Source organism: Notolabrus celidotus, chromosome 3 (assembly GCF_009762535.1).
Source record: "Notolabrus celidotus isolate fNotCel1 chromosome 3, fNotCel1.pri, whole genome shotgun sequence".
Taxonomy (NCBI): Eukaryota; Metazoa; Chordata; class Actinopteri; order Labriformes; family Labridae; genus Notolabrus; species Notolabrus celidotus.
The window spans coordinates 18,067,401-18,080,861 of record NC_048274.1 but is presented as its reverse complement, the minus strand read 5'-3'; the positions used below and the strand labels follow the sequence as shown (position 1 = coordinate 18,080,861).

Sequence of the window (13,461 nt, the reverse complement as noted above, 5' to 3'; positions counted from 1 at the left end):
TTAAGATTTTTGCAGACACCAGGAAGTCTGGAGCTTGACATGAGTCATGCAATCTGGAGGTGATATGGAAGCAAAAACAATGTGAAATACTATAGCAACATTACAAACCTCCATCTACATATAACAAGACACTCTTCTAAACAGCTGCTGTCAACAACAGGTAGGCCTGTAACTCAAGACCAGTGTGTGCTGTCCGAACAAACACTTAATGAGGTGCTGTGGCCACTGCTGTCGTTTATTGTGCTGGGAGCGCTCACGACCTCAATTTCAGAGCGCTTCTTACCAGCGTTTACAGTTGCTAGGCTACAAAAGTAGTCCCACGGCTTCCCTCAGAAGTGACCATTGAGTCTGTTTAAAGTGCTCTGTATGCTTCATACTTGCTTTCATTCAATGACATTTCATCAAGAAACTGTAAAAACTAGGAATCGTGTCATGACATTAGCAGCAGCTTTAAACTCGTAAATTGTACCTAAAAAAAAACGAGTGTGATAACCTTTCTTCTCCGTACAGACCTCCGCCATTGATGTTGACAAATTTGATAACAGAAGTCCCGCCCCTTCTTGATTCTGATTGGTCGGTGATCAAGAAGTGACATTGATGTCAGCTGGCTCAGAAGATCACAAATGTACCTTTATGCCTAGCATTGCTTATTTGCAAAGACTTGCACACAGGGATGTTCATGACAAAGGCCTAAAACAGCTGCTTAATAACTGTGAGCTGGGTTGTGTAACCTCCACTCATTGGTTCAGCACATAAAGTACAGTGCATTAGCTATGGAAAGACGTAGAGCTAAAACATCGGACATTCTTGCAGCAGATAAAATCGGACTCAAAGCTGAGTGAAATCAGAATATTACTTACAGTAATAATTATATCAATAAAGTAAAAGTTTTTGTTTTTTTTCAGTCATATTTCTAGCGGGGTTTTTCAAATTAAAAAACAAACAAACAAAAAACATACATACAAACAAACAAATAAATAAACAGGGCAGCTAAGATGCTTTACAAAAGGACACACTACTAGAAAATATAAGATACACAAAACAAAACAGGTTATACATCTTAAAGGTGGACCAAGAAGATGAAAAGGTAAGTCAGTCGGTTAGGCACCCCTCCTTCACATTTGCAGACATGACTCCCATTACGGCTATATTCAGGGTAAGGTGCAGTTCATTGATTCTATGTGTCCTGGTTGACAATGTCACTTCTGTTAAGGAAACCCACAGTTAGTGTGTTAGCTAGGTTGGGATCAATATACAGTAGGTACAGATCCCATACCTTGTAAAAAGTGTCGGTTGTTGAGTGCAGCATACATATAAGAAATTCCATAGGCACACACTGCATGAAAATTTTGTGCCAGTTTTTCTTTGTTGGTGGCATTTCCTTAATCCAGGATAACAGAATGTTTTTCCTTGCAGCATATGCTAAAAGGTTAAACAGTCATTTGTGATGTTTATTGACAAGCTTCCTGTCAGGAAGGCCAAGAATAAGACAAACAGGGTCTGGCTCAACCTCCACGCCAAATATTATACTCAGTTGGTCTACTATACCCGACCAGTACCGTTCTATTTTGGAACAGGACCACATACTGTGAGTATAGTCTCCTATATCAACTTTACATTTAAGGCAGAGGAGATAAAGTGCCATTCATTTTGTGACGAAGGCTGGGTGAAGTTTGCAATCTATGTATAATTCTCAGTTGTATCGACCACGCCTTGTTGCATACAGAAATTCTTTTCACATTTTCAAATATTTTCCACCAGTCCTCATCTGCAATTTCCACTCCAAGATCTGCTTCCCACATCCGCTTGGTGGCCAGGGTATAAAGAGTTGCAGTTGATCTCAGGAAACCATGGCAAAAGCCAATCAGACGTCTTCTAAGGCCAAGTGAGAATGCCCTCTTGATTTGAGAGGTTTCTGTATTAACTGTTAATGTTGTACGCTTTAGTATGAAGTCTCTCACCTGCAGAAAACTCAAGAAAGTGAGGCCTGTGAAGTCATATTTTTGCTGTAACTGAGTAAGAGACATCAAGGCAGAGCCAGTGAATAAAGCTCCTAGCACTGTTATTCCCTTAGCATGCCATTTCTTAAACATAGGGTCGTCAAGACCCGGAGGGAAATCAGGGTTCCCTTGAATAGGAGTATGGGGAGATGTTAAATTGGTTCGACCCTCCAAAGACCTAGCTAAATTCCATGCCCTTAGCTTGTTTAGGACGATTGGGTTTGTTTTTTTGCTGAGGCAGGAACTATGAGAAATAAAGGATTTCAGAGTGAACAACTACACTGGGCAGCTTCTATGTCAAGCCATGTGGAAGACTGATCTTCCCTCAGCCATTCAGCCACAAACCTTAAATGTGATACCATTTCACATTTGGAAGATCCAGACCTCCAGCAGCATTGGGTAATTGTAAAAAAGTAAAAGTTATCGAGGAAACAGAAAATGCCTTTCTTCTTTTGAAAATTAGAGAATATCATATTTGCATTTGATATAGCTATAGTATTTTCATTTTCTCCCATAAGCTGTAGGGGCCTGACTCTAAAGTGGTTTGTGTTGCGGGATCATTAACTATGCTTTTGCTGTTATTCACAAGAAAAAAGAACAGCTGTTGTAGGAAATTCTGTGTATGGTCATTATCCAAAATCAGTGTATATCTTGATACATATATCGTAGCATCTGAAACTCAATACGTATAAAGTTTTTTGGGATGGATCTCTAAAGCATTCCTCAAACAGAACACAACATGAAATAAAAATTATTATTCTTCATGTACTGAAACTATGTCATCTCTGGCTGCTCATCCCAACAGGTTTCCATCGTAAAGATTTCATATACCTTCCAATGCTGAGCTGGAGTAACACCTATAGGTTAATAATTGGAGAGCCTGGCAGAAAATACAGAATGGAAAATCAGGACAGGTTGTTGCAAAAGAGCAGTCTAGTAGTGGTTGTGCTGCCCCTGAAATGCTTTGAACTAACTATCTAGTTGGTCCAGCAATGGTTTAATGAGGGTGGAACAGGCTATAGCCAGGCACACACACAGCTATGCTTCCTTCCTTGGAGAAATCTTGCATTAGTTAGCAAACAGTGAGGTAATAACTAAACTCACAGAAATGTTGAGCTATATCCACACAAATCAATATTGTGAGCATTCTTTACATGTTAAAAATGTGCCTTTTAATAGCACCCAAACAGCTAAATGGTTACCTAACACGCTGCTAGACAATAATCAGAAAAACGTGCAAAGAAACAAAGCGGGAGGGTTTTTTGTAAACGAATGGCTGTCGCCTGTTGTAAAATAATTGACAAAGAGTGTAACATGCACATGATTCATTGTTTTTTTAGACACCAGAGAGGGAAATGGAGAAATAGAGATTTGTTGTGTGTATCTATTGCAATTTTTTAACTTAATGAAAGGCATACTGACAGGAGAGGAACTGAGGCATAAAAGGCAGTAATGAGAAAATAAAAGAGCAAAAGAAAGAAGGAAACAAGCTGAAGTGATCTGAAGTCCAGAGCAGATTGACTCAAGTTATTCTGTGTGGTAAAGAAAGTTGCAAACCTCTTTTAACTGTAAACCCCACAGGGTTCTTTTTTAACAGCTGAAATTTTCTTTTCCCAGTGCCATGCCCGTCATTATAATACTTATTTGTCAAGAACTTCAGGGGTTAAATGTTCAGCTCAGCCCTCAGGGAGCTGCCTCTTTCTGACATTTTTCTGACATCATTCTGACATGTTTCAGGAGGCTTTTTAACGCAACAGACTGGCAGCTGAAATATTTAACAGTCAGCAAGTCACAGAGAGGCTTACTGGGCGAATGCCAGCCCAACATCCACCTATTTAATCTATATTTCATGGTCATGAATAAATGGATGACAAGCTTTTCTTTATATAGCATCTTTCTGGTGGGTGGGGGACTTGTTGCTGACCAAAGGTAGAGGTAAAGTAAGAAGTAATCGGGAATACATGGGCAGGAAGAACAGATCCTTCAACTAAAGCTCATGAAAGACATTTTTAGGTATTTACTAACTCTTTGGTACAATCTGATAAACCTGGACCTAAACAAAAGCTCAAAGGGTAACTTCAGACTCTTGTGTCTTTCACATAACCATCGGTGGAGGTGGTAACGAAACCAAACATGTCTGTAAATTGGAACCATCAGGATCGGACATTGATTCAGCTGTCAGTGTCACACATGCACTTTTCTTCTCGTTCCATCATGCCGGCACATTATGTGAGATCACACACAAAGGCAGATATGACAGCTTTGATTTTGTGACATGCAAAAGAAAGAGTCTCTGTTTGAACAGGGCGTCTGATTTCAAAACCTTCCACGATGATTCTTCATGAGGACACACATGACCAAATGTACAAGACCTTCACCACCTCACCAGAATGCTCAAGAATATGAGCAGGTTTCAAATCAAGTCTATTTACTGGAAAACTTTCTGTACAAAACACTTTCACTACCCTTTGTTGTCATCTAAAAGGTGAGCCGCCTCATAGACACCAGTGTCAATATACCAGAATAAAATCACAAGAGTCATGACCAGTGGGTTTCTCTTTTCACAACTATCCGCATAGGTTGATCCCAACTACTGTATGAGTAGCTGGCAGGATGGCAATAACAGGCGTTATAGAGAGAGCTACACATCATTTGCATAGAAACTGTACTTTGGGAAACACAATAGAAGTCTCCATGCAGGAACACAGTTTAATCAGAGCCCCAAAAACCCCAGATTGCTCCAGATTTTACAGTAGTTAACAAGACATACAACAGAACTTAGGCTGGGTATACAATCCTGAACAAACTTGATGAGTTAATTAATAATTTGAGAGAAAAGTGGGGGAAAAAATCAGGACTTTTCACAGGGAAGGGGTCTATGTTGGAGGAATTGTGGAGAACAGCTGGCAGATCTTATTTTGGAACTGCCAACAAATTCAGCCATATTGAGAGGAGGTAACACGAGCACTACAAAACATTTTTGGTGTCGGGGCTGACTGCTCATTCTCCACAATGTATCCGTGCAACATTGCAGATATAGCCTCTCAGTGCAATTAATAAATAATGTTTAAGATTGTATTTGCAGCCAGCAAAAATGCAGTAATGTAAAAATGATTGCAGATTGAATCAACAGAGACTGACTTGATACATATTGTGTCAAATATACAAAGTACTGAGAGATGACTTTCTGACTAAATCTAAAGGCAGGAAAAAAATGTAATACTGGGAAACACTGTTTCTTCCCGCTGTGTATCATGTAAACCAATTCAATCATAATCTGCTCCTACAGTTAAAACTGGTCAACTAGATATAAGAAACAAAACTGCAAAAAGTAAGTCAATTTTTAAAGGGTTATTAAGAAACGTGCTTATTTTTTCTGTCAAAGTCTCTGGGAAAGGGCTAAATTTTCCTTTTTATATGCTGCCAAAGAAATACAAAAAGGAACACACAAATATATCCCCCAGATGTTAAGCTGGATGTACACAGAAAAAAAACAATCAGAGCAGTCAGAGTACCAATGTGATTACTGCTGGGATATATCTTTTACAAAGTACACAAGCATTACCACTGGGTAATGTTTGATGTCAGTATCTGAAGCAGAGAGGGTTTCTCACTCACTCTGCTGTCCAATTTGTTCAGACTTCATCTGGTAATATAATATACAATGACACTGATAATAACAGGCATTTCATTCAGTCCCTTTTGTGTGATCACACTTCTTTCATAACCTCCATAGCCATGCAAAGCTTGTCCCACAGTCTGGCCTTGTATCTGTTAAAGAAGCCGATCGCAGCTCAGACATACAGTCCTTTACACTGAAGAGCTTCAGATAATATCCACCAAACATAATCAGACGTTATGGATAAGTAGTACCTCACAGGGTTTGCAGGTCAATACAGACACAGTCTTAACATTGCATATGTTCAGTACCTAGACCTTTCAGGTAAATGTATGCTGTCTTGACTTAAAACAGGATAATAGCGCATATTTTCACCTTGTTATCTACTGTGATAATAAATAGACAATCAGATGAAATGTCGTCAGATGGTGTTGTAAATCCACTCTAAAATTACAGCAGTCCATTGCAGTCTGAAACGTGTCTCCTAAATAGAAGTGTGCATTTGTTTAGTTTATCCTTCTGTGGTCAGACATAATTACTGCAATGGGGTAAGTAGCTGCTTTGCTTTGTGCCCTTTTAAACCCATAAGAAAATCATTGATGTTTAACATAGTTTGAGCAAACATACATTTAAAAGCCTGAGAATATATCTAGTAGCAGAATGCCCAGAGAGTCTGGTTTAGCATGAAACATTGTAATCTTGTTTGTGCAAGTTTGTCTGAAAACTTTTTGGCTAAACAGAATTATCATTTCAATTTTGTCAACTATTTGTGTGATAAAAAGTAATATTCCCTGATGCATTTTAAAAGGCTAGCTATTACACAGGTGTTCTCAGAAACTAAATCCAAAATACATGCACACAAAACCAAACATCCTGAGTAACAAATTAAGTTAAAGCTGGGATGATGTCCCATGCTCTGTTAACTATGAACTGTGTTGTAACACACAGGGCAGCTTGATGAAATGAGATAGACCTTTTACTTTATAAATACTGAAACGCCTGTCAAGCTTTTCAGGTTGTTCATCGCTCTACCATCTAAACGTGCAAGTATATTTTCTGAAGTCGTCTCCCAATATCAGCCTCCCATCCTTCTAAAGTAGAAGGCAGAGGAAGCATCACATTATCCTGCTTGAGGTGTAACAGATGATGCTCTCGCATTTGTTATCCCCAAATTGCTCTAATAATCAGGCTAAGTGCCCCATTGCTATGGAAACGCAGTTTTCCTGCTCAGTGACAAAACACACCAGAGGCCGAACTCATTATTCATGTGAGTTACCATGGGGCCTGAGGGTAAGGTGGAGAAAGGCAACTTTTTTGGGGACTTAAATAATAATGAATGGAAGTTTCATGTTACATGTGTTTGCTTCTGACTGTTTTTCTATTTAAATAAAAAAATGTCAACACAGGAATATAGCAAAACTTTAAGAAACAGTAATCAGAGTGGATTTGAGGGAACAAGACACAAAATCTGCCTCAGTAAAGGTCTGTGGAGGAGCACAGGAGATGAGGTTTCTGAACCGGGTTTGTATTCATATATACTTGGTGTCTATGGGTACATGCTTACAGACATTTGACCTTATTAATGATGACTGACCCTTTCTGGCAGTTTCTCCATGAGGAACGTGGTAATTGGTGTTTTCTCATCTCATTCCTTTTGGACCTCAGAGGCCGTCAGCAATTAAGTAAAATCAGTTGTAGCTGCTGGCATCAAGCTACTTATCCAGAAGTATGTGTTAATAAGTTCTACACTAGCCTTAACCTTTACTCCAGATCATTACTTGAATTTGCTCTCTTCATGGGCAGTGAACGAGGGCCAGTCTGTGCAGTGTTTACAACATGTAATGTGGGAGTTATATGCTAATTTGAGAGGTTATATAGCAATATAAATGGCAAATAGTTCACATCTTGGTCTCTTATTTATTCATATATATATTATGAAGATTAATGTTGGGCTTTTGCTCTCTATATTGGATAGGATAGCTTGAGAGAGACAGGAAATGTGGGGAAGACATGCACCAAATACTGCCTGGACTGGGAATTGATTACAAACAGTGGGACAGGGACTATAGGCTCTGTACATGGGGCGCTTGCTCTATCAAAGAGCTAAACCAATGCCTTAATTATTCAAATTATAAAGTTTCACCAGCTTGTAAATTATCTTGAAAAAGAAAAGGTTATGTGCACATTCAGTCAACTACATATACAGTAATTAAAACATTATCATTGCTAGTTCGCGCCAGAATTACTACTTGGTTAATGAAGTTATTAATGTTCTGGTTATTGTAGGCTTGAAATGTGATTCATTTTTTGTGTCTGAGTTGTAGTACAGCCATCCGCCACTAGCTGTAGCTGTAGCTCAGGTTGATAAAGATTACTGTTGTCAAACGCAGATTTTGAATATTTTGATGTAGAAAATGGAGGTAAAGCTATATTATGTTCAAGTATGAAGGCTTTTTCTGGTTAACATGAATCGAGCGATGTGTAACAAACACAAGCATGTAGAACTACTTGTTTCTGGTGCACGTGACACGTCTGCAGTCTCAAAAAACCGAAATACTCCCAAATGACCGATGTGCTATTTTTCTTTGGGATTAAATCCACTAACTCCACTTCTGGTTCTGCTGAAGCCATTTAAAGCACGAGGAGCAGGTTAATACTGTAACATTAAAAGCAGTTTGTTACGAATTGGCTCGTTATTCCTACAGTGTCCCGGACGGACTTTACAATACTGATTGGTTAGCGTGACCTGCCCAAGAGTAGACGCTTCTGATTGGTGAGCTTTGCAGGATGGAAGGGAGACGGCATGTATGTGTAAAATAGTTGACACAACAGATCCTGGGTCAATCAGGAGCGCTGCAAAAAAACGCAGCTTTGGCGATCACATGATCGCATTGTTTGAAATCGCAATTTCGATCAGAAATCAATAAATCGTTCAGCCCTATCCTAGAGTGTGTTATAGATTTAGTTTTTTCACTCAGTAATTGCCTCTACGACCTTGTTTTCAAAACCTCAAAATAGTTTTGTGGTAATGATTTTCATTCCCTACAATTTTTAGCAAGAAAACTGATAACCCACACACAAAAAAATCTTTTGGTCTGAGGCATTGGTGATTACGAAAATATTAGTGTATGGCTTCAACAAAACATGATTTTGCTCTAGTATTTCAAAGCCATCAAAAAGCTAAACAGAGCTTTATACCATCCAAAACACAGAATTAAATGAAACCAAGAACAGTATTCTCACTTGGTTAAGGAGCAGCTATCCCTACCACCTCTTTCAAAAATCAAAAGAAACACTGGCTCTTGCTTTGCTGTAAAGGGCTCTGGAATGATCCAGCTTCTAAACCATAAATCATTCATCAGCAGCAGGTACAGAAAATAGAAGCAGCCAGAGCCCTGACCTTTTCCTGATGGGCAGCAACACAGCAGAGAACCATACTCAGAAACATCAGCCAGTAAAGTGAGATTTCTGACATTTTAACCACAGCGACATGAAATGCTGGACTACACACAAACCATTAACCTCCTGCGTCCTTTGTAATGCGTCTCATCCTCTGTTTTATCTCCAGAACATGTCTTGAAGATGAGTGGACCTCAGACTGAGTCAGAGGAAAAGGACCGTCCCTCACCAGAGGAATTAGAGTGTAAGATCTGCTACCAACGCTACAATGCCCACAACCGCAAGCCCAAGATCCTGGACTGCCTGCACCGGGTCTGTGCCCGCTGTCTTGTCAAGATCCTGGACATTGCAGAAGGAGCAGGTTTCATCTGCTGCCCCTTCTGCCGGCACCAAACAGAGATTACAGAGTATGAGGTGTCAGCCCTGCCTGACGATGCTAACATCATGTGCCACCTGGCAATGCGGGACAAATCCTGGAGCTCTGACCACAACAAAGAGGTGGTCCTGACTCCAAAGAGCTTCTCCTCCTCCAGCTTGTCTCATGACTCCTCAAACTGCCTGGTCATCACTATAATGGAAGTTCAGAGGGACTCTCAGCACTCCCCAAGCAGAAATGGCAGCTCAGAAATCTACGCTGAGCAGAGCCTGGACTCTGTATCAATGGGCTCAAATGGGCTGGCAGACCAGGACGCCCTGTCAAAGCTCTGCAACCATGTCCCACGTATCCTGGTCTGGCTGCTGGGTTTCTTGTACTTTGGCTCCCTGCCTCTAGGAATCTACTTGTTGGTGATCCAGAGAGTGACACTGGGCATTGTTTGCGTTAGCTTAGTCCCATCAAGCCTTACAGTTTGCCTGGTCTATGGGTTCTGCCAGTGTCTGTGCCAGGGCATGTGTGACTGCACAGCCAGGGGTTGAGAGAATGCTATCAAGAAGCAAGGGTCCTGGGATGGGATTGTGACAGCTGCAGTAAATGGGAACTTGATGTTTGAGGAAAGTTAGGAAACCCAAAGGTGAAGATGATGCCCTCACCTGCACTAGCTATCCACCCGCAGTCTTCTTGGAAATAAAGCTCAAGAAGACTAGCTTAGGTGCTGGTCTATACGTCTGCTTGGTCAACTGCTGAAACTCTGACATCTGGTTCGGCTTATGTGAAAAGAGCAGCATCAACACCTACGTCTCTGTGATGGCGATCTGTATCTGTTCTATGTTGTGTGTATGGTCTAGTCAAACATTTTTATATCTTTGGCAACAGCACTGATAGTCTTTGGCCCTCAATTATCAACACTGTACAAGCTTAAATCTTGCTATTAGTTGGTTAAAATGAATGGTGGAATCCATTTATTTGGATGTCTATTTTTTGGTTGAGTTAAAAACCATGAATACGTAAAAATGTGTGTATTAAAATCACCATAAATATGAAATGCCATTTCCCAAACAGCATAAGTTTTTGTATTGATGTGAGCAAACAAGAAAAAAAAAGTCTTTATGTGATCTCCATGAACAGTCTGTGTCTTCACTTGGTTTCTTCAGAACACCCGAATTGTGTTGCATTTGTTGACTGAATGATACCATAACAAAGGATTGAGATGTATCGATGACAGTAAAAATATTTAATATACTTTCAATCATTTTAGAGATCTTTCATCCAAACTCGAGCATTTATAGCAGCACCAAATATTCATATCTATGTTAATGCTACAGGTCATGGTGGTATAGTAATCAACTCGAGTGACATCCCCATAAGTCTGTATACTGACTTAGGCGCTGTAACCACTGCCGCCGTTTTTTGCGCTCTGGGCGCTTCACAACCTCAATTTCCGAGTGCTTCTCATCAACGTTTACTGTTGCTAGGTTACGAAAGCCAACCCGCAGCACTTCCACTTACCTTAGAAGTGCCTGTGGGTCTGTTTCAAAATTCTCTGTATGCTTTATACTTGCTTTCGTTGGATGGCATTTCAACAAGAAACTGTAAAAACGATTGATAGATATCGTGTCAGAGCATCAGCAGCAGCTCTAAACTTGGAAATCGAACCTTGAAAAATTAGTGTGATAACTTTTCTCCTCAGGATGGGCATCCGCCACTGTTGTTGACAAAGTTGAAACCGGAAGTTCTCCCCTTTCATGATTCTGATTGGTCGGTGATCAAGAAGTGACATTGATGAACGCGCTGGTGTTCCAAAAGTTTAACTTTTTAAAACTGAGAGCGCCGAGACAAAAATCAGCTAACGCCTAGGGCATTTATGCGCTGAGGGCGCTGAGTGCTGAAAATGCTGAATCACATTGATTTTGAACAGAAATCAGGCGCTGCCAGTGCAAAAAATGGTGGCAGTGGACACAGCACCTTAAGAAGTGTTTCCACTGTGTTTAAAAGAAAGACAACAGTGAGGTGTGTATATGTGTTGAGTCGGGGAAGGATAGCAGAACTGGCAAAACTGACAGAATGCACAAAAAATAAGTTGAGCAAATTACAGTTGTATGTGAGCACACTGAAATAAGGTGGAGATCAAAGCATAAGCCTTTAGGGAATAAACTTAAATAGCAACATAATGAACAGAAAGATGATATAACGTAATACAGGAAGGGGTAATGTATTTCAGTATTACACAGCTACAGCTATCTACCAACACAGTGAAAGGTACCACTCTGATGAAAAAATGTTGGAAAATCTTTTATTATTATTATTTATTCTATTTTAGATTGGAGCACTTTTTTTCCAGGGGAAACTAATGGCATGTCATGAAAGACATGTAACAATAGCAGCTTTTGTATCTCTGAACAATGTCAGAAATGTTACAGTTAAAGGCTGTCGCATTGGCTTTTTTTTTCACCATTCACATTCTTTTAAGGAATGTTCAAGGTAAGGACGAAAAAAGGATATTTTCATGCAACACACATTTTAGCAAGGACTGAATACAAATGACCAGATTAACTGTGACCTGGCTGTTATACTTTCTCTTCTAACCTGTTTTACTGTCACAGCAGTGGTCTTGGTCATCCATGTGATGAGGTTATTAGTATCACTTAGTAATGTGCCTCTCACCCTCTCTCTGCCTCAAATACAGACACAAACCCTTCAGGTTATGGTGTTGAATATATTTAGTACATCGGGGTATGAACTAGACTCACATCTCAGGTTTTTTGATAATCTCTCATTCTCCAGCAACACATTTTATATTCACTTGTTTGCCGCTTTTAACAAAGTGAGGCTGCTGTATTTATTTTTTGCTATTGGTTCTGAAAAGCTTATCTGGCTCAAAGGTGCTTTCTATGTTTTTAAAAAATACTCTACTGAATTCATGTAGTATGTCTCAGTACATCTAATGTTATAATAATGCAATGCAGATTTGTTGTTTGGCAGCATTTCAAGGTAATTGTGCATTATTGATGTGGCTTCTTGATTTTTTTCCCTGCATAAGTGAAATGCTTCTTTGCATGTAAGATCTTGGCATCAACGACCTCTAAATGCAGGGTTGCAATACACTGTGATGCTGTTTTTGTTTGGTAAATTTTAATTTTGCTTGGCACATCACATGCATTTCAAGGGATTTTTTTTTTATTTTAATCAAGTCATCTGCAGCATTAAGCTTTCATTGCGTTCCAAAAAGTAGTTTATCATTTCATGTAGCTCCCTTAAAATGCATTTTACTGTGTCGTCACAAATCTTCAAATGATGCAGCAATAACCAGCAACATGTGACATTTGCAGGAGCACTTAAAGTAAAAGTTTTACATTGTTGTTAAAAGTGTTTCATTATGTTATAAGAAGTTTCTGTTTTTGAGTTTGCACATTACTTTGGTTGCACTTGGTGCACTCACAAACTTTAACATATCCAGCTGTATTTTACTCTCAAGTATTTTCTGTATGGTGTCGATAACTGAGGGCCCTGGGCTGATAAATGTTGGATGTATTTCAAATTTGTGTTAAATGAAATTCAGCATTTATGCCAACAGTGTCCATCTCGTGCTAAACCCTTCCTCTGAAATGGAGGTCCTGTTCATTCTGTGTTGGGTTTTGCTGTTGTTTTCTGATCTTTTCTCTGTCATCTTCTCTCAAACCCCTGTTTCTTAATCTCAGTCTGTACCCCCTCCCCCCCTCCCTCCCCCAGTGTATTCCTGCTCCTGTCAATGATTTACTGACAGCAGCTCACAGCTTAGTACCACAGTACTGATTACAGAAGCTACTAGACTATGAAATAAATGGAGAATTGTTTTCTATATCTTGCTTGTGTAGTTTTTGATTCTTGCTTCATGCTGATTCAGTCTACTTTTTTGGTGCCTCACTATTGCTGTGATGCCATGTTAATCGTCTTTCTCATCAAGGACAAAAAGAGAGATTTCTGTTTTTATACTTCAAACCAGTGAAATCACAAAGGGGAGAGCTCACTTTAATTTTACGCATCAGGAAAAGGGACATCTAATCTCTGTTGATGGAGATCTGGCTGCA

At 39.7% G+C, this 13,461-nt stretch overlaps 2 protein-coding genes across 6 annotated transcripts in view; one reads left to right on the top strand and one right to left on the bottom strand.

The window, feature by feature from the left end:
- The window catches only part of zgc:165481 (uncharacterized protein LOC100073327 homolog), a 28,980-nt gene extending 15,748 nt beyond the window's left edge, over positions 1–13,232 (top strand). The window contains exons 1-2 of one of the 3 annotated variants that reach the window (XM_034679745.1): positions 7,043–7,140; positions 9,188–10,961. In XM_034679745.1, the coding sequence (XP_034535636.1) occupies positions 9,202–9,933 (732 nt within the window). In that variant the 5' untranslated portion in view covers positions 7,043–7,140; positions 9,188–9,201 and the 3' untranslated portion in view covers positions 9,934–10,961. Of the gene's footprint in view, positions 1–7,042; positions 7,141–9,067; positions 9,079–9,187 lie in introns of those variants that run through there. The other 2 variants (XM_034679746.1, XM_034679744.1) reach the window with 2 other exon arrangements.
- cep89 (centrosomal protein 89) overlaps positions 1–13,461 on the bottom strand; it is a 77,543-nt gene that overhangs the window by 33,234 nt on the left and 30,848 nt on the right. The gene's annotated exons all lie outside the window — the stretch shown is intronic.